Below are 21,171 nucleotides of genomic sequence, written 5' to 3'. Positions count from 1 at the left end.
TCCTTGCTCCCGTGTAGGGAACCACTCTGATGGTCCCAGCTGCTATAAAACCTGCTATAAAATTCTACCCATTAAGACTGCATTTCTGGGGGAAGTAGCAACTGCAATTAGATTATGTACTGACCACCGGTTTGGGCACAAGTGACACCATTTTGTGCCTGTGGTTTTCCTTCTAACAATATGTAAAAAAAGGATTTAAGATCTAGACTCAGTTAATTAGAAAGCCACTTTTCCACCTCCATTCATACCCTGTGGGAATATCCAGAAGTTAGATGAGATGCATGACGATTCCTCACTGGGGAGGAATATCTCATTCGTTTCACAACATGTAGTATGCCTGGGTCCCAGCTGTTCAATACCAACAGAGCCCAGCACCATTATCTTGTCAACCTAATTTCTGAAACATCCCAAAGGCTGGTACCAATCCCTGTGAGTACCACTGAGATAATAAAGACATTTCTTCTTACTTCTCAACTATTGACTCTGCACCAAACAGCCAGGATTTTCAGAACTTAAGTTAGATTTGCTGGCTTCCAATGCTTCCAGTACCCAAGACTGCTTATAATAAAATTGGAACTCTGTAGCACAGCCTACAGAGATTCATGTGACCTGGCTTCTGCCCACCTCCTCGGTTTCTTATGTTGCAACCTTTCCCCTCATCCACTATGCCCCAGCATCACTGGCCAATTTCAGTCCACCAAATAGACCCCTCTTTCCTGCATCACAGGGCTTTCTCCCCACCTGGAGCACTCCCCATCGCCCAACCCCTTAAAAGGCTATCTCCTTCCTTCCGTATATGCCATGTCCTCCTCAAAGAGCTCCTTCCTGATTGCCCATCTTCCTTTAATCAGTACCTCAGCCTCCTATCCACTAAACTTGATCACTGAGAGAGAAAGAGGATTTACAGAAATTTTGGCTTCTGTGTCCCGCACTGGACTATGAAAACCCCAGGATCATAGAAACCTAAACTATTTCATTCCCTACCCTATACCCAGAGCCCAGCACAGAGACTGCCAATACATTCCATTCCATACTGGTGTATTGTGTAATCCCTTCTGAAAGCTGTGTGACCTCAGCCAAAAGTTCAACCTCTCTAAGCCCCTGGTATGTTATCAAAGGAATAATGTGAGAACACCTGGAGACAAGCACACAGCCACAGACTCCTAACAAGGCCAGCAAGAACACAATAAGCATGCTTTCTTTTTTCTTCCTTTTGTGCCCACTTACTGAATCTGGCTTTCATCTGTAGAGCTGGCCTGGAATCCTGTTACTAGGATGGGGACCAAGATATTAGTGTTAAAATAGACAAGTCCAGGAATGCTCAGCTTGAGTCCCCAGAAGGTTCCATGGAATCCAGGAACCCCTTGAAATTGCTTGCAAATGTCGAAATGGAGAGGGGAGTATATGTGCATGTTTCTGGACTCACTAGTCCAAAGCATTCACCAACTTCTCAAAGCTGTTTCCACTCAGAAAAGTTAAACCCACTGGGCTAGTCAAACCCTTTTATTTTATAGATGAGAAAACAGATTCCCGCAGAAGGCAGGAAGTTTCCCCAGAGCCACCCAGTTAGGTGGTGCCCATTCACTGTACATTTGCTATTGGCCAGGGCACTGCCCTGAGGACTCTGTGCAGCCCCCTCACTGATGCTCCATGATAACCCTAATGAGTTACTACTCATCCTGCGCAGATGAGTACACTGAGGCCCAGAAGAGGTAAGTAACTTGCCAGGAATGATGTTGACTCATCTCCAGGACCATTTCCACTGTACCAATTAATCCCTATGCAGAAATAAAACCCTTGGCTCTGCTGCTGTGGTGAAGTCCACGAGCTTGCGTCAGCCTCATACAGTCATCATTTCTTTAATAATTCATTCTCTCTTCCGGCCCCATTATATATTCCCCCAGATGAGAATTTACTCTTGCTACCAAAGAAACTTTCCACCGGTTGCAGTGGAACCAGCCTGCCTGGTCCTTGTCCCAGCTGGGGCACCCTCTGCTGGCAGTACCTCCATAGGCCACTGCTGGTGATGACTCCCTTTTTTTCAAGTGAAGCAATTTCTGGTACCCCTGAGGGCGTGTTTCTATGCTCTAATTGTTCCCAAGCTTAGCAGGACACAGCCATATTTAAAATCCCAGTGTTACATCCATTCATTCAACAATATCTAGTTTGTTTCATATTCATTATGTTGCATTTAATCAACCTTTTTAATTGAAAAAATAACTTAAGCATTGTAAAAAAAAGTTTTTTAATGGATATTACTGAAAATGAATGATACCTACCACCTTGCCCTAGTATCTTTTCCAGAAAAAAAACCTTGTTTTCAATTTACTGTGTATTATTCACCCAGTATTTTATGCATGTACAAGCATAGCATATACAAGCATATGTATACATAGAAAGAAAGAAAGAAAGAAAAGCTGAAAGTTACTATATACAAACTGCTTTGCACTTTGCTTGAAATATCAGTATATTTGGAGATTAGTCCATGTCAGCCCATACTGACATGCTCCCTATTTTCATGGCTGTGTAATATTCCATGCATAGGTGTATCATAATATATTTAGATTGTTTTCAGTCTTTGACTATATAACCAATGCTTCAGTGAATAATCTTGAATTTATTTCTTTGCACATATGTGTGTGTATATATGTAGGATAATTCTCAAAAAGATACTTTGCTGAATGAAATCTGAATTTTGATAGACACAACCGAATTGTCCCTTAAAGAGTATACACCAATTGATACTCCCACAAAAGGCATAAGTGACTGTTTCTCTACACCCTTGCCTATACTGTAATATTAGCAAACTTCTATTCATTGGATATGATAGTGAGCCCACGGTGTCCCATCATTTGTGGCATGCACAGAGCAAACAGAAATGATGACAGGCAAAAATCTCGAACTTCAAAAAACTTACATACATACATAAAAACTAGAACTTACGGTGCAATGTGGTAAGTGCTCTCTAGAGAAAGAAACCCTGGGAGCACATAGCAAGGGGCCGTAATCCAGTCGGAGGGTCAGGGATGCCTTCCCAGGGCCAGGGGTAGATGCAGCGGTAGGGAAGGATATAGAGGCTAAGGCTTGGAGAGGATCCGTCAAGTAAAGGCTCAGGGTACAACAGCCCCCCGAAGGACCTGCCTGTGTGCCCGGGTACCTACGAGGAGCTGGGGCTGGCTGGCATGCAGCTTCCTGCACAGAGTGGGTGTGTTCCCGCATCCGCAGTACCACATCAAAGCACAGCACACATGGGCCGCGGCTGAGATGACAAAGTGCTTGATTAGCAGCCTGGAATGTCCAGATGAGGTGTCTGGACCGCTCAGGGCTCATGTGCACCCAGCAGGACCCCAATAATTCAGCAGGGCTGACACATACAAAGGAGTCGTCGACCCGACAGGCGCATGGCAGGGTGGAGATGAAGATGGAGGAGAACTGCAGTGACCTCATCTCTCCATCCACCCCGGAGAGGAAGTCTCCCTGGGGAGCCATCACGTGAAAGGAGAAGTCTTTGTGGAGCGGCCAGGAATGAGCTGTGGTCATTTGTGGCGGCGAATGGACACCATATTGCCAGTGGGAAACACGCCCAGAATCCATATGGTGGAAGGCCTGTTAACGAGCTCCGGGTGCCCAGAGCGCTGCTCCTGCTTTGATTTTGCCAAATGGGCAGGAGCAGAAGGAGGGTCTGGGCCTTGCCTGCTGCTGTTCTGGCCCTGGCTGGGCTTTCTCTTACCAGCCCCTCCCCCTCCTTGCTTCCAGAACATCACCCCTCCCCCCATCACCTCTCAGGCCAAACTAGCTCAGAAGAGAGGGTCAGCTTCCCTGGGATTAGCAGCTGGGATCAGCTTCCCTGGGATCCCCCTCCCCATCTCCCGAAGGTTGAGGTCTCCGGAAGTAGAACACGACATACAGTGATGTATAGGGACAGGCATTCTCTGGAGAGGAGGGAGAGGCCTCTGCTGCCCAGGGGCACCCTGGCTTGCTTGTCTCGAACTTCCGACAACAGAATACACTTGCTGGCACCAGTTATGTGAATGTATACATTTTATGATAGAATTGTGACTAAAATGACCCTCACAAAATGGAAAAATGGCCTGAAAAGATTACTACCAAAGTGCGATGATCTTAAGGTACAAGTATTGCAAGCCTGGCAAACGACACGAAAATGGGGAAGCTGACACCCGTCCTGCTAAGCAGGATTTCTGTCATCCACATCATGAGATAAAATCATTGCCAAAGTAGTCAGATAGGATCAGACGTCAGTCAAGATATCCTGAAGTTATTTACAAGACCACTTGAGCTACAGATTTACATCCAGTATCATTAACAGTGAGCCTTGCCCTAAATATGTGGGATGCCTTAAACTGTTGCAAATAACAGCACAAAGCCACCACAATTAGCAAGGTATTTAAAAATATAACTTTCTATCTTTAGCTCATCTTTAAGACTTTGATATTTGTGTATATTTTATGATATATGGAACAATGGAATATATTAATACAAAGTGAATGTATATAATGTGAAGATATAAAATATATAGGTATATATTATGTAACTTAGATATAATATAAAAATACTGATATTTTATATATTTACATATTGATGGCGGTATGTTTTTATATTGATACCAATATAGTTAGAGATATTGGGCTATTTGCTCAACGTTATTTTACTGGCACAGGGCATGATCAAAAAAACTTTGGCAGGCCCTGGTCTGAGAAAAATCAGGCCTTGTATTTCAATCATGTCATAAGACATTGAGAAGACTCATATTTCATGTTTAGCAAAAATGGGTACATTTTTCTTTCGTCTGAGAGAGGGAATGTAAGGGGGGAGGGGGAGAAAAGGATCAGGCTTGAAATGAGAAAGAGAGAAAACTTAGCACAAGCAAGGCCCGTCAGAGTGGCCGATTCTGTGTTTCCGCCCTGCTCTCCTACTCTTCTGAGCTTCTGTGGCTCCGCCTCATGGGAAGCCATGGGCTCCCAGCCGGGCTTGCAGGAGGGCAGTGACTGTCAGCAAGACGCTCCCCTTCCCTAGGTCTCACATCTCTCATCACTCATATAAAGTCCCTTCCATTTTTCCCCTGAGGCCTTTGAGGGATGTCTTCTCCTGGACAGGAGAAGGAATCCTGAGAGATGGAAAAATTAGTGGATGAGAGGTGCTTTCATGTGTGAACATTGTCTGTTCTGGGTTGCTTTAGGACTTCTGAGTTTTAGGAAAATGCAAAAGCAGAACCACAGAAATCATGATCCTTACTTTTACTGAATTAACCAATGGGAGAGAGAAAAGAGCAAGAGAACACCATTTCTGTCCTCAGGCTGGACTGCTTGGCACAAGGCAGCCACGGTTGGTAGATGGAGTTGGGTGGGAGTCCGACGGCCAGGCTTCTGCTCTATTTAAATGCCTGCCAGCTATAGGAGCTGGACAAGACACTCAGCTTCTCAGTAGCAAAGTTTCTCGCTGATTAAAAACATGCCCATGAGAGGGTTTCCATTTTCTGGCTAAGATGATTGTCCTTTTTCCTTACAGGTTATTCTCCATCCCACCCCAAACAGCCCCAAACAGTCAGAGTGGCACAAAATGACAGTTTCCAAAAACTGCCCTGATCAAGACCTCAAAATCAAACTTGCTGTCCGCATGGATAAGCCTCAAAACATGAAGCATTCTGGGTAAGTGTTTCTTCTCCAAGTGGAAGTTTTGGAGAGATCTCCATCCATTTCCTAAAATATTTTCTAAAAAGAAAAACTGATCTCCAGAGAAGTATATGGAAGGAAATGTAAAGAATTTACGAGAGATTCTTAAAACACTTCATTTTGATATTTACTGTAAGCTTCCTCAATTCTTATGATTACCGGATGTGGCATTTGTGTTATCAAGATAGCACAAATAATTTCCTTCTTTTCTAATAGGATTTCCAGGACAATTCAAAACATTCCTAGAAGCATGGTGTGTGATTCTGGCTTAGGAGGTTTTATTAGCTTCGTGTACCTTTTCAGTAGCATCTAGATCTTTCAGATTCTATGAATCAGCCACTTTCATGTTCACTAACAACCACATCCAGGAGACATGAGCAGGTGCCGTAGGCAACATTTAAGCATTCAATTCACATTGAATCAGTGTTAGTGTTTACTCTAGTCTTTAAATAAAAGACCAAAACATAGAAAATTTATGCTCACCTTCAATTGCTTAAGGTTGAGAGGCACAACCAATTAAGTGATTTCCAGTAGCATAAAAAGAATAAGTGAAAAAGGTTTCATTGCACAGATCAACAATTTGTACAGAAAATGTTTGCTGACAACTGGATATAGGCCATGGACTATTCAATTAAACTGCTTGGACCCCACTATCTCAGTAAATGTGATCATCTAGAGAGAAGTTGGGCCATAGGACTCTGAATAGGGGGATGTCTAACCAATGGAAGGGAATGTGTTGTTTTTCAAGGATTCTGCAGGTACCAACTGCCAACTGGCTATCACTCTGCTTAGGCCCTCTGGTCAATAGAAACATCTTAATTTTCTTTGGGGGTGTGTGCAGTTACAGGATATTTTAAAATGGTAAAATTAACATGGAAACTGAGAATTGGTTACGTGATAGAGGTTTGGGGAATGCAAAAACCCAATACCAGGGACTAGCTGCTGATTCAGACAGATTTAAATGGAAAACGTTAAACAGGTCCAGGAGGGAGCAATCAGGACAGCAACATGTGGTCGGGGAATAAAGAACAGCATTCTAGCTTTGGCGCCTTGGTGTTCTAGGGAACAGAGAAAGCTCAAGCATCCAGAGAAAGATCGATAGCTCCCATTCAGGACACTGGAGAGGATCAGGCTTGTGGAACTCCAGAGAAAGAAAAGGTCTCTCAACAACTTGTAGGTAGGCCCAGTGCTGAACCTGAGCTCTGGCATGGATTCAGAGAATTTGCATGGCATTATCTTGCAACCAAACTGTTCCCAGAGCCTGAGATGGTATTATGCCAAAACTCTTATGCCCGTGGCCATGGGAAGGCCGTGGGAGAGTGAGCCAGACCCTTACTCTTACTGTACATGTGCTCTTTTTTCAACCATCCGTGATGAAGTGCAGCTAGCTTCTCCTCAATTAAGTCAGCATCTCCTGAAGATGTCTCATGAAGTGTTTGTGAAGTCAGCTTTTCCTCCTTCTTATCATCCTGCTGGCATATATTCCAAAAATGTTAAGTGGAATTTCTTCCCCCTCGATGTAAATATTCCAGTTTCAAGACAAAGGGTGTGATAATTCTGTTAGGCCTCTATAGCACAAAGGAAGAAATTCTGCATCTTTAGCGAAATACCCAATAACTACTTGCTAAAGGAACCAGAGCAGGAGTGAGCAGGATGGAAAGAGGCAAGAAAGAAAGAAATGAAGAAGGTGCGACAGACCAAGGAGAGAGACAGAACAAAAATATGACTGAATGTATCTGTCCTCAAAAGTTCAGTGTTTTTAGACTTCCTCAACACACCTTCTCAGCCCCTTTGAAGCCCCAAATTAGGGGTTTTCCAAGTAGTCCCTTGTTTAATCCCCATAGCATACTTTACACGGGCATTAATTTCTCCATGGGACACATTTCCATTTCCCACATTCTCTTCATTTACTCTGTTGGAAACCGAACTAACTGATAGGAATTCACTCATTTTTCTGTTGATTCATTTATAAAATTATCGAGACTACCTTGACCCTACAGATGACAGAAAGAATATGTAACTCACTTCTGACAGCATAGCTATTTCATATTAATACTGTCAGACCTAATGAGGCCTAAATCAGGCACGCACAACATTAGTTGCACAAGGGATGACTCAAGGAAAGTAAAAATGTTTATTATGGACTACAGGGATGTTTTTCATTTAAAGTTAAAAGAGCTTTATTGAGCCCCATTGTGTAGAAGAAGGAGAGAAATACCAGGATAGTGTTACAGCTTAAAGGATAGTAGAGAGAAAGGAATTTTTCAATTCTTTTAATTTTTAAAAATATTCTATTTATTTATTCGTGAGAGACACAGAGAGAGAGGCAGAGACATAGACAGAGGGAGAAGCAGACTCCTCGAGGGAGCCTGATGTGAGACTCACTCCCTGGACCAGGGATCACGCCCTGATCCAAAGGCAGATGCTCAACTGCTGAGCCACCCAGGCGTCCTGAGAAGGAATTTTTTTTTAAGCATGGCTGAGGTTATAAATGGTATCTACTGTCATGTTTATTAAAACATGAAAGGAAAATCAGAGTTACTGTGAATGAGTCCTTGTTGGTGGACTGTGGTTTCCTCGAGTGAACCACTGGGCCATTCAAGAATAACTTTCCTTATTGAACAGAAAATGTTAGTGAGAAATTCAACATTACCTTTTGGCCCTAAGACACTAGCGTCTGGGCCTATTTGACAATGAGCAATTCCTTGGAGAGAAATTTTTCATATTTTACATCTGTATGGTGTTTTCAAGCTCAGCAAGGGTACTCACAGGCACTTTCTCATTTTATCTCTGAAATAGCCTCACAGGGACTAGGTATAATTATCCTCCCATCTTAATAAATGGCCTGTCCCTTAACCCAGTTGCTCAGACCAAGAATCATGGGGTCATCTTAGACATTTCTCATTCACTTTCACCCCTCATCTCATCCATCAGCAAATTTTATTCACTGCACCTTCAAGATAAATCTGGAGTTCAGCCTCTCTTCACCACCACTATATCACCATTTTGGATCCAAGCCTCCATCCCTCTTCCCCTTCACTTGTTCCTTTACTCTGTAGGCGGTCCTTCTACTGCTGTCCTTCTTCCCTGTAGCCTGTTTCCTACCATGAAGCAAGAGTAATTTTTTTAACACACAGGTCAGATCCTGCCACTCCAATGCTGGAAAACCTCCAATGATTCCCCATCTCATAGTAAAACCCATTGTTGTGACCATGGCTATCAAGACTCCACTACCTTATCTGACCTTGATCACTCCTCCAGCCACACTGGCCTCCTTGCTCTTCCCCAAAAAACTCCAGGTGCATACCTCTGGGTCCTGGTCTCCACTTTTCCCTCTGCCTTGGATGCCTCTTCTCCCCTACTCAGCTTTCTACATGGCTCAGCCCAATTTCTGCATATCTCTGTACCATATCAGAATACCTTTCTTTCCTGGCCCACTTGTGTCCTCTCTCTTTCTCTTACTCTGCTTTATTTTCAGGAGAGCACTTATCATCATCTCACACATCACATATTTACTTGTTTATTGGTTTGTTGTCTCTCTTCCCCCATTAAACTGTGAGTTCCTTGTCACAAGGGACATTTGCCTCCCTTGTTCAAAGTAGCCATTATAGGGCCTGCCACCTAGTAAAAGTCGAATAAATTAACCAAATCATTATGTAAATGAATAAGTGAATGAATGAATCCCAATTTACACACTGGGAAACAGATGTGGAGTGGTGAACAGACTTGCTCAAATGAGATTCAACATTGGAGTTGGGTCTAGAATCATGTTATTCCTTCCAGTTCAACCTTAACAAAGGACCCCAAACTTGAATGAAATACAGAGCTCCCCTGATACCATTTTGGATTCATTCAGTGAACCACAGTACACCAACCTAGAGTAATTTGCAGCAAATCTGATTTTCCTATTATGCTTCAACAAAACTTGAAGGGGATACAGTTTATAAGTCTCAGCCACACTCCTTAAAAATCCTCTCTCTTCCACTCTCTTAGCCACACCACTGCTCTAGACCTCTTATTCTTCACAACTATCACACTTCTCTCTCCCCTGTAAGTCTCCAAAACACCACTCAAATTGGTACAGACTCTCAAGACTACTACAACTGACCTGAGTGTGTTTTTTTTTTTTTTAGGCATCCATTTGATCTCCCATGTTGGCTTTTTTTCTATAAATGTCAGATTAAGACGGTTGATAGTGTTGTTGAAATCGTCCAAATACTTACTGATTTTTTGTCAATTGTTGAGAAAGAAGTATTGCAATCTCTGACTATGATTATGAATTTGTTTCTTCTGTCCTTGTTTGTCTCAATTGTTCTGAAAGCTCTATTCTTAGATGCATAAACATTTAAGGTTATTATGTCTTCTTGATGATCTGACCCCTTTATTACTATGAAATGTTCTTCTTTATCCTTCAAAATATTCTTTGCCCTGAAATTTACTTTGTATGACAGTAATACAGCCACTCTAGCTTTTTAAAAGACTAATGTTATTATAATAAATCCCTTCTATCCTACTATTTTTAACTTAGGCCTTTAGAGTTAAAGTGCATTTCTTGTAGGCAGTGTGGAGCCAATTCTAGCCTTTTAAATCCAATCTGAATACCTCTGCCTTTGAATTGGGATATTTAGTCTATTTGTATTTAATGCAATTATTGCTATAGTTAGGTTTAAATTAAATTACTATTTGCCATCTTGTGTTTTTGTTTTCCATTTGTTCCATCTGATCTTTGTTCCCTTTTCCTCTTTCTTTTTGCCTTCTTTTAGACTAGTTGAATTTTTTTTTAAAGATTTTATTTATTTAGTCATAGACACACAGAGAGAGAGAGAGAGGCAGAGACACAGGCAGAGGGAGAAGCAGGCTCCACACAGGGAGCCTGATGTGGGACTCGATCCCGGGTCTCCAGGATCACACCCCAGGCTGCAGGCGGTGCCAAACGGCTGTGCCACCAGGGCTGCCCGACTAGTTGAATATTTTTATGATTCTATTCTATCTTCCTTATTGTATTATTCTCTACAAATGCTAATTAGGTCAACCATATAGGATGTAATCCTTGGCACTAACCACTTACCAGATGTAGGCAAGTTGCTTAACCTCTGTGGACCTTGTTTTGCTCAGCATAAAATGGAAGTCATGATAGGTTTCTCACATAGGATTTTTGTGAGAATTGAATGAGTTAATACATGTAAAGTACTTAGAACAGGGGCTGATACATGATAAGGGCTACAGCTATGGAAGGGTTGATGGTGGAGACTATTGTCCCCATTGTTTGCTTTCTCATTTATTGCACTTCTCCCCAGCCCATGCTTCTTCTTGCTGGGCTGCTGCAAGTAGACCAAGGCATCTGGGGTCTTAGTGCCTTCCATCCTCTCGTTCACTCTCCAAGGGTAGGGGAGAGATGCCTCCCAGTAGGAATCTTGGTTGTATCTCAATGTGACTGCTCTTCTTAGAAGAAATTCACATGAAGAATTTCTAGCAGGAAAAAAAAAAAAAGTCCCCACCTCATTACCACTTGTGATGGGCTAGGTGCCATGGCAGCACAGGGACCAGAGGAGAACAAGTGCAGACCTCTCATCCTTTAGAGCTGAGCCTCATCTCCACCTAGACCAGAACAGCACCAACTCCTCATTTTCTAGGCTCTTCCATGACTTCTGGCTCCATGGCCCCCCAAGTTGAAACTTCAACCTAACCCTGGTTTGCATGTCCCTGTCAGACATCCTTACCCCTTTGTACAGTGTCCAAGAGCAAGTGATTCTGGCAGATGTCCTGAGGGGAGCACTCTTCTTCTTGCACTTGGTGCTCATCCCCAGGCATCCTGGGAGAAGACATACGATAAAAAAAACTTCCCCTGAATAGCCATGGAGCACCTACCATGTGTACACGTAGTGCTAAACACAGACGATACTTAATAGAGCTGAGTTACTAATTCATTAACATTCACAAACATCAGATGAAGGAAGACCATCCCATTTTTTTTTTACAAATGACAAGTTACACGCATCGCCATGGGTGTTGCCCTGCCAAGGAGTCCCAGGGCAGAGGGAAGCTGAAGCCAGCATCCCTGGAAAGGATGGGATGCTGGAAAGAGGGACGCTGGCTTCAACATCCCTGGAAAAACCAAGAGCATCTTTCTCTTCTCTGCTTAGTCCTTCATAGTTCACACTGGCCACTTATATAACCCATATGCCCCCAGCAAATGGCAGGGATTTCAGTGACCCACTGGCAAGGATACATTAGAATCACAAGGCAAAATATGACCAGACCCAGACACATGTACCTTGCTTTATTTCCCAGTAGATGTACACCCCAAAGCCAAACATAAGTTCAAATCAAGAATCCAAAGATGAATCCTTTGCAAAGTTGGTAGTTAAATGCTCCTTGTACTAGAACTACTATTTCTATCACTGCTACTGCTACTACCAAGGATAATGACAAGCAACAATATTGCCTAATATAACCAAGCACTTACTATGTGCCAATCTGTGCTAAACACTTGTCATGTGTGCTCTCCATCAGTCCTCACCACAACTTCACACACTATCCCCATTTTACAGCTGAGGAAACTGAGGCACAAGACAGCTAAGCCAAAGGACAGTTGATGGCAGGGCCACAATTCCCACCTAGGTTTTTCCACCTTGAGTCTGAGATATAACCACTAGGCTAAACTTCTGCTCACAGCACTAGAAATGCTGATTTATCTATTTGTAAATCCACATTTCCACAATCCTGGTGGCCTGAAGAGAGAGTTGAAGGCCACTCATGTACGCGCAGATAGATCTGCCTGTAATGTGAGGAGGTAGAGGGGAAAGCAACCTGTATGTCTACAGGGACAGAACTCCCATCTGCTCCAGGTACTTCTCATACTGTCTCTCAAGCACATTTCAACCTCAGAGAACAGAGCCGGAGCTGACTAGACAGAAATGATACAGTGCAGCCCTCAGTTTTTCTCGGTTTTTGACACCTTCTGGTATGTGCCAAATTAGCAATAAATTCTGAGGAAAACCTCTGAGGGAAAGCCCCTCCTTCACACAAACCAACTGATACTTTGCAAAGGAGGATTGTTGATTTTTCTCTGATCCCACTCAGCTTTCGCATTCAGAAGCCTCTCACCAGGCAAGTTCAATTGGAATAGCAATTCATGTTCTCATTGCAGTGAAGACACCGACGTTCATCATCATGTAAAATGGGAAGAAGAATAGCACCACGGGAGGGGTACCGTGGAACCCAGCGGTTCTGAGTTTCCATTCTGGCAGCGTCATTTCCCAGCTGTGGAGCACCAAGCATGTTCCTGCAACGTCAGCTTCCTCGATTGTAAAATAGGAGTAGGAATGTAACACAGTACAAACCTAATGAGGGCTTACTTTGTGCCACAGGTTGTTCTGAGCACTGTAGATTCCATCAACTCTTTATCCTCACAACAATCCTCGAAGTAGCTGTTATCATCCCCACTGCACAGATGAAAGGCTGAGGTAGAGATCCTTCTAGTAACTTACCGGAGGTTGTGCACACCACAAGGTTCTGTGGCTCCAGATTCAAGGCATTGACCCCTTCAGTGAGGTACACTAAATTCAAGAAAGTGCCCAACACGGCACAGCAAACTAGTAAAACGTGGCCAAGCAGTAGCTAGGATTTTTATTATAAAGGGACAGTTAATGCTTCGGTATGAGTTACATTCTGTGGGTTTTCATATACTCGTTTTCCTGCTTTCATTCCCAGCAATTAAAACTATAAACTTCAGATGTACTGTCGATGTTCACTGTTCCGAATCTCTCTACATGGGCTCAAATTAAAGGGAAAGAGAAAATGCCAGATATAATTCCAGAAAGCACAAGACTGTTGCAACCTTGCCAGTCGTTACTACAAATACAGAAATGTTCGCCCACTCTCTTCATTTGATTTTTGTTTCATCTATTTTCCTCTGTCCACGTGTCCTGGAAGATTTCTTTTCACATATTTAGCTATTATTTACTACCAGTGATGATCTGCTTTCCTCCGTACCCAGAAATAGTTTATAATCAGGCTGACATTTCTTGTGCATCTACTTTCTGCCATTCTCCGTACTTATACCCCACAAGAATCACTCATGTAATCCCCACAATGACCCTGTGCAAGAGGAACCATTCCTGGCCCTGCCCTGTTTTCTAGGACACCAGAGGGTTAATTAAGTATCTTGCCCAGCATCTCAGAGTAACCATTGGAAATAGAACAGGACTGTTAACAATTATAGATTAATGAACCCTTTCTATCTGTAGCCTTGGCCGTGCTTCCCATTTATGTCAATTTTTGTCATGAATATGTCAATATATTATTTCAAGAAGGTTGAGAGCACTGCCCAGGACAGTGAATAACAGCTGGATCATCCACACAACAGTGGAGCTGACCAGGTTGGCCTCGGGGCTGAGGCCCTTACCAGCCATTCAACTACTGCCACGGCCTCTGTCCCAGTCCAAGCAACATCCTCTCCCTCCCTGACCTGCACCATGGCAACCGTGTCCTCCCGATCTCCCTGCTTTCTCTCTTGCCCCTTTCATGCACAGTGTCCTATCCACCCATCAGCCACGGGGACCATCTTCAATAGAAATATAATTGTGTCTCTACCCTCCTAAAAACACTTCCCCAATTTCCCATCCTGACTTAGAATGAATGTATTAATGATCCGATTTACCCATTTAAAAGGTCACTCTGTGTGCTGTGTAGTGAGTGGAATAGGGACAAGAATGAAGCAGGGAAGCCAGGTGAAGTAAGGATTTGGAAGTTGTCCAGTTGGTTTCTATAGCAGGTAAAGCCAGCTTTGGAACTTGAGTATTTGAATGTTTTTGAGTATGACCAGATCTCTCCTCACTTAGTCGGTCCACTGGAGCCTGAAAACCTCACTTCCTTGATCAGTGCCAGTTGAGCATGCAGCAATCCATAAGGCCAAGGCAGTAATTCACGAATGAATTAGTAACACTGCTCATAAAATCTCCAGATAGCTTGGAGTTGTGCCTCTATGGTTCTCTCCTTTTATTTCATTTATCTGTTATCAAGATTAATTTCCATCAACAGAAGAGCATTTGGGAAAGGAGGAGAGGTATAGAGAGGACTTTCTATGTTGACTTCAAACTTCTTCTGTGTAATATCCCTGCATTTGATAGAATCGCAGCAAAGAAAGTTGGGAGGTGGAGTGTTTCCCAACTGAGACTTGACAGGAGGCGAAGGAGCTGTAGTTGTAGGATTTAGCGGTTTTCTTCCCCTTTCTTGTGCAGCACCTGGCAGGAGTTTCTCTACCTAATAGACTTTTAGCACATACAAGAATTAAGTCACAATGGAACATTTTCCAAGGGGCTTTCTGGAATCAATTAACGAATCTAAGTGAAATGTGATGAGGGACCACAATTCTTTTTGTAAGTGGAAGTGAAACTTGCCTGCTGTTCCTTTTCCTCAATCACACAGCTCCAAAATCTGCTTTCTGTTTCTGAGCTGTATGCATTTCCTTGTTTATGACTATCAACCTTCATGGTCAAGTGAATTAAGCAGTGCAGTCACTCAAGCATTAATGCAACTCTGGTCTTTTTCTTTTTCCTTAGGTATTTATGGGCCATCGGTAAGAATGTCTGGAAGAGATGGAAGAAAAGGTTTTTTGTACTGGTCCAGGTAACTTTTCAATCTGTCCATCTTAAGAGCCATCAGGATTAAAGATTTAATAGGATTAATTAATGTTTTTTATTTGAGGTATAACTTACCTAAAGCACACAACGCTCAAGCATTTAGCTCAGTAAATTTTTACATGTAAGCATGTAAACCCCATTTGAGAGGGATGTAGACATTTCTCGTACCCACAGCATTCCCTTGTACTCCTTTTCCCTATTCTTGTATCATTTTAAATTTTACAAAATTAAAGGATCATTATTTTAAAATTCTAAGAATACAGGAGTACATCAGAAAAGTAGGAGGAGTTGAACGGCCATGCCGCCAGTGATGGAGGACTCCAGGGAAGTAGCAAGCATGTGCTGGTTAGGGCACTAGGAGCACCGACATTGTTTTAGAAGAATTTACTATTCTTCAAAGTACTGAGATATTCATTATGAGAGAAGTCAAAATTTACTTGGACTTTTGACACCTGTTTTACTCTAGTATGTTTGATACTGAATTCCCTGTCGGGGAGCACTCGACTCTTCTTGATGTGTTGGGCTTCCAAAACTCTTAAGTGACCTCCTATAACTATGTTTAACAGTCTGGAATGTATCTTTCCAGATAGGCGCTATATATATATATATATATATATAGCAAGCTGCAAACTCTGTGTTGTTCTGCAGCTCGCTTTTTGGTTGTTTTAATCATAAATCATGGTAGACATTTTGCCATGTTTGCATATATATAGCTCAAGCTCAAATACATGTAGAATTTTACTTTTTGAAGGACTTGTGGGCTTCCCCAGTTGGGACTATTATTAACCATGCAGCAAGGAACATCTATCTATATAAAGATATAGATGTAAATGCAGATATTGGTATTAATAATACATAAGTAATATATAAGTAGTACCTTTGCTCTCTTGTCTATTTAAGAAAAAAATTCCAGAAATAGTGATATTTTTGTCCTTGAGAATCTACACTGCCTTTTTAAATTTTGGTTCATTTGCTTCTTGCACCAGGATTTTTCAGGTTACAAGGAAATTTGCCATTGCCTCTTTTTAATTTCCAGGCTCCACCAAAGCATATAAACTGTAAGTTAGTTTACAAAAAAATTAACACATGCTGTATTCTGGAAGATGCCACAAAGTGAGTCAGCTTATAGTTTAGGGACTAACATTGTTCATTGGGTTACTGTGTTAGTTTTAAGCATTGACTAGTATTTAGAGCAATTCCAATTCTAAAACTTCATTATAAAGCAGCTGCCTTTTAGGTCTAATGGCCTTGAGAGTTCTTGCAACCCTGAACTTCTAAGACTAGACTTTCTATAGATCTAGTCAAGTTTCTGCTGTGCCACTAAGGCAAAATACATCTCTCTGGCTAAAAGAAAGAGGTTATCTTTGCTTTCATGATTGCTGCAGGGTACAACAAAATCTTAGAATAAATGAGCCCAAGGAAAACTTTGGAATTGTGCCCAGCCTGCCAAATAATGTCCTCTGTTGCCACGGAGGACATTTCATCCGGCGATACATTTCCTCAAACTATCCCCTGACCAATATTTATTGAGTACCTACTTTGTGTAGGACACATCGGTAGGTCATAGAGAACTATGAGGCCTGGTCTCTCACTTCCAGAAGGGTATCTGTTAGAGTGCTTTGTATATACAAATAGCAGAAACAGACCCAACCAAACTAAGGTATTAATGATAATATATTAGAAGGCTCTTGAGTAGTTTGTAGTATTGTTGCAAAAGCTGAATGACCCATCCTTACTACAGGACTCAGAGTAGGTTTCAGAAATCCAGGTGGACGGAACCATGGCCAGTGTCACTGATGTGGTCATAAGACAAAATTGGCTCTGCCTTCTATCCTTGCATCTCCACTTGAGGGCCAAATACGAGGGAGAGATCAGTTCATCTTGGGTCACACACCCAACTATTAGCAGGGGCAGACCATGGCACTTTGATTAGCAGTCCCACTGTCTGTCTCTCCAGTGCAAAATCAAGATGCCATCACCAGAAAAAGAAATGGATGCTGGGAAGGTGAAAACAGCTGATGTCCCCTCTAAAGAGAGTGTATTATAAAGAGAGACAAAATGCAGCAAAAGAGGTAGTGCAGGATTATGCATGTTTCTCCTCCTTCAGTGCTTCTCACTGGGCATAGCCGCCTTTCTTGGAATCTGTTATGAATTGACCTGGCCTCTCCCAGTAGGTTATGTGCAGTTGCAGGGCCAGTTAGGTTTCTGATTCATCTTTGTGTCCTTCCCTCTTTTGCCCACCACACACATACACATCCTCTAGCTCGGTATCTGGCACAGACATCCAGGCAATGTTTGGTGGAAGGAAGAAAGAAAAAGAAGAGAGAGAGAGGAAGGGCCCAGACTGGGCTTCAAGTGGCTCTGAGAAAGGAAAGATCATATAGCCTGGAGAGTGGCTGGTGACAGCTTCCCAGAGGAAGTGGGACAAGTAGCCCTCTCACCTTGGCATGGAGTCTCCCTCCCAGTCTGAGGTACCCAGCTATTACTCCACTGGACACAGGACTTTGCTCTGAAAATCTTTGAAATAACAAAGTACTTAGGAGAAATAGTTGACCTCCTACTTTGTAAGCAATTTCAGGGAGGAAAAAAAAAACTCTTCAGGAAAAAAGCAGGAGGAAATGTGCCAAAAATATTAGCAAAGCCATGTCTGTATGATATGTACTGAACTGAAAAGGAGAGAATGATTGTTTTAGGCAGCACAACAAGAACACCGACATTTCAGGGCCTTTGCACTGAACATTCTACCTCAAGAAGGTATGAATTGCACAGTTGCTAAAAAGCAAGTTCTGTGCTCACTTGTGGAAATCAGCAAAAGGCACCTGTAGCCTATCTAAAACTCAGCACCTGTCCTAGAGGGCAGGAGAGAACAATTTCAGGATTTCAATATGTGTCTTTTACATGCGATTCTCAGAACTTGCAATAGCCATGAGGTGTGTTGGGGACATTGATCCTCCAAATTTAACCTTCTGTTTCAACTTAAATCAGATTCCTCCCTTAACAATCTCTGTGGCCTTCAGAGGTGTCAGGACAGCCCACTGTCACAAGTCCCTGCTCACCACAACAATGTCTAAAAACAGTTTGGTCCTTCCTAGAAAATACTGCATTATTTTTGGATTCTTCCCACTTTTCTTCTCCATTGTTTAAATGATCACCTTTACAGGTGCTTTATCATGATGACAACAAAAACCTCACCTCCTTTGAAACAACCCCAGTGCCATCATAGTTGCTAGAGTGAAGGTGAAGGTCACAATTCTGGCCCAGCTCAGGGGAAGCAAGACCTATCAGGCTGCTTGAAGAGAAGGATGCCAGAATGAGCAGTTACAATCAACGCCTAACAGATGCCCAGTGTTGATTCCGGTCAGATGTACAAACAAGCGCCAGTTCCTTTTTAGCCACCAAGTCCTTCCAGTGAAACTCAAAATGCAAAAGTGATACCAGGAGAAGCACTTTGGCTAAATGCGGGGAAGGGTGAAGGAGCTGGGCAGGGAAGCAGGTCCCCTCAGCGTACCTCCCACTCCCCAGGCAGCCTTGGAGAAAGCTCTGCAGAGGCCAGTGCACAAACCACACATAAGAAGCATCTCTACCCAAGTGACTTCCTGAACGTTTATTCCTTTCTCCTCAGATGTTAGGTCTTGGAAAGCGTTTTTATAGAGAGTTTGCAACACAAAATTTCCAACACAATTATGAATCTCATTAGATTTAATACAATGAAAATAGATTGAAAAACCTAAGAGGAAGAGAACACAGCCAACACCAGTCTCCTCAAAATCATCTCTCCTCCCACTCCCTAGTTCTCCCCCTCCACTGCACACACAGACAAGCACACAGAATCTACATTTTTGTCTGGAATGCAGAGCTATTAAAATTCTCCCTAAGGGAGATTTCCTTTTAGTGCTACTACCTTGGGGGAACCAACGGATAGATTGTAAATGGACTTCCTACTAGTCAGGAACAAAGGACATCCTCAGTGGGGTTTAGAACCAAAGCAGCGATACCCATTTTTAAGGACTGGGGCTAAAATCATTATGGATGTGGCTGGAGGCTACCCCTCTCCCCCGCCCCCATCCTCGCCACCAAGTTGGAAGGAATGAGGCAGTTACAGGGTATTTCTGTGCCAGATACTTAAGTGTTCCTAGTATAGGCCTGAACCACCTGTACTGGGTGCTATTTAAAATCCACATCCCCCGCAAAAAATAAATAAATAAATAAAATCCACATCCCAAGGCACCATCCAGAAGATTCTGTTGCAATAGGTCTGGCATGAGGCCGAGGAATCTATATGTTTTACAAGCACACCGGGAGATACTGACGCAGGTTTTCCAGACACTATCTTTAGAGAGACATTGCCTCAGTGGTCATTGTCCTTTTTAAGGTAAAGGTCCCCATCCTCTTTAGACCATACCTTCTCAGAGTTTATGCCTTCCCCTCCCTTGGGGAAGCTGAGCGACAGAGTAGCTATACAGATGATTATATGCAAGTAACATGACAAAGCTTCCTCAGCCATGTTCCTTTAAATTCCAGTAAATCCCCTCAAAACATGGTTGCAAACTCTAACCCAGGGATTAAGGGGAAATGGGTCCTCAGCATCCCAAATCAAGAAATTGCTGATAAATTCATTCTAAACCTTACATATCATGGGAAGGACCAAGCGCATTGATTATCGTTGTTAGGAACTCTGACCAAACCAATGCTAATGATGAAGGTGCCGATTCCATGGAGCTCTACTTAGAGCTCCCCAACTTGGGTGTGTAAGAGGAAGAATGGAAGCAGCAACTCATCATCCAGACCAAGCTAGAAAGTCTCATTACTATGATCTTTTTATCTTTAAATATCTTTAGTCAATAAATTTAATTTTATTCCATTAAAAAAAATTTTTTTTACTCTATGCCCAAAAGACTTCTGGTTAAAATCAGCTTTTGATGGTCTTCAGCCAAACTATTTCTGAGCCATTTTTTCCCTTTTAGCACCATACAAGCCATAATATTCTGTGGCTCTTCTAATAATTATAATAATTGCTTGTATTTATACAGTCTCTTAGACTTTATAAAGTGTTCATCAAGTTGGTCTTTACAACCTTTCTGCACTACAGTGAGGACAAGTCTCATCCTATTTCATATTTGAAGAAAGCGAGGCTCTGAGTGGTTAAGTAACTTGCCCATGTTCAACAGCTAATAGGCAGCCAATGTGAAACCTAATGTAGGTCTTCTGACTCCAAAGGCTTTCCATGATTCCAAGCACTCAGGCAGGACCAGTCCCCAAGGAGATTTATGCATATACAACGTTCTAGAATTCAATTACCTTGCATTAGATAGGACCAATATGGTTCCTAAATCCATATCCTACTCTCCACAGATAATGTAAAGACTCTGACTGCTCCAGCTTTCAGAAAAGTCACTAAATCTGAATAAAATATTGTCAGATAATGTAAAATGCCTTGGAATATAGCAGTTGTCACCCGGGAAACCATATTAAAATAACTTAAACACACCCCCCCAAATGAATTGTAAAACATGTAAGTAGTTGAGTGATTTATAACTCTCTGAATGAATGTCTATTTTTCCCATCCAAATTTACAACTGCCTTAAAGGGCATTTCTATTCATATTCTGGTTGCAAATGACAACAATCAACCCAAACTAGCATAAGTTTTAAAAGGGAACGAACTGTGTTGGTTAGTTCATTAAATTAGCAGTTGAATAAAGAGTCGTCTGGCATGGAAGTCCAGGTCTCAACCATAGCCATCAAGACATTGACTTTCTACCAATACATCTCTTGACTGTGCTCTCTAATGAGTTGGCATCACCCTCGAGCAGCATCTCTCCATGCTGCGGAAGGTCA

The 21,171-nt window shown here is 42.4% G+C and overlaps 1 protein-coding gene across 14 annotated transcripts in view; it reads left to right on the top strand.

The window, feature by feature from the left end:
• The window catches only part of CADPS (calcium dependent secretion activator), a 459,187-nt gene that overhangs the window by 274,394 nt on the left and 163,622 nt on the right, over nt 1–21,171 (top strand). For all 14 annotated transcript variants that reach the window (XM_041764526.1, XM_041764525.1, XM_041764524.1 and 11 more), the window contains exons 8-9: nt 5,527–5,666; nt 15,254–15,320. In XM_041764526.1, coding sequence (XP_041620460.1) covers nt 5,527–5,666; nt 15,254–15,320 — 207 coding nt within the window. The remainder of the gene's footprint in view (nt 1–5,526; nt 5,667–15,253; nt 15,321–21,171) is intronic.

This window comes from Vulpes lagopus, chromosome 7 (assembly GCF_018345385.1).
Source record: "Vulpes lagopus strain Blue_001 chromosome 7, ASM1834538v1, whole genome shotgun sequence".
Lineage (NCBI taxonomy): Eukaryota > Metazoa > Chordata > Mammalia > Carnivora > Canidae > Vulpes > Vulpes lagopus.
The sequence above is the reverse complement of the archived record's forward strand: the minus strand, read 5'-3'. Positions and strand labels throughout refer to the sequence as shown.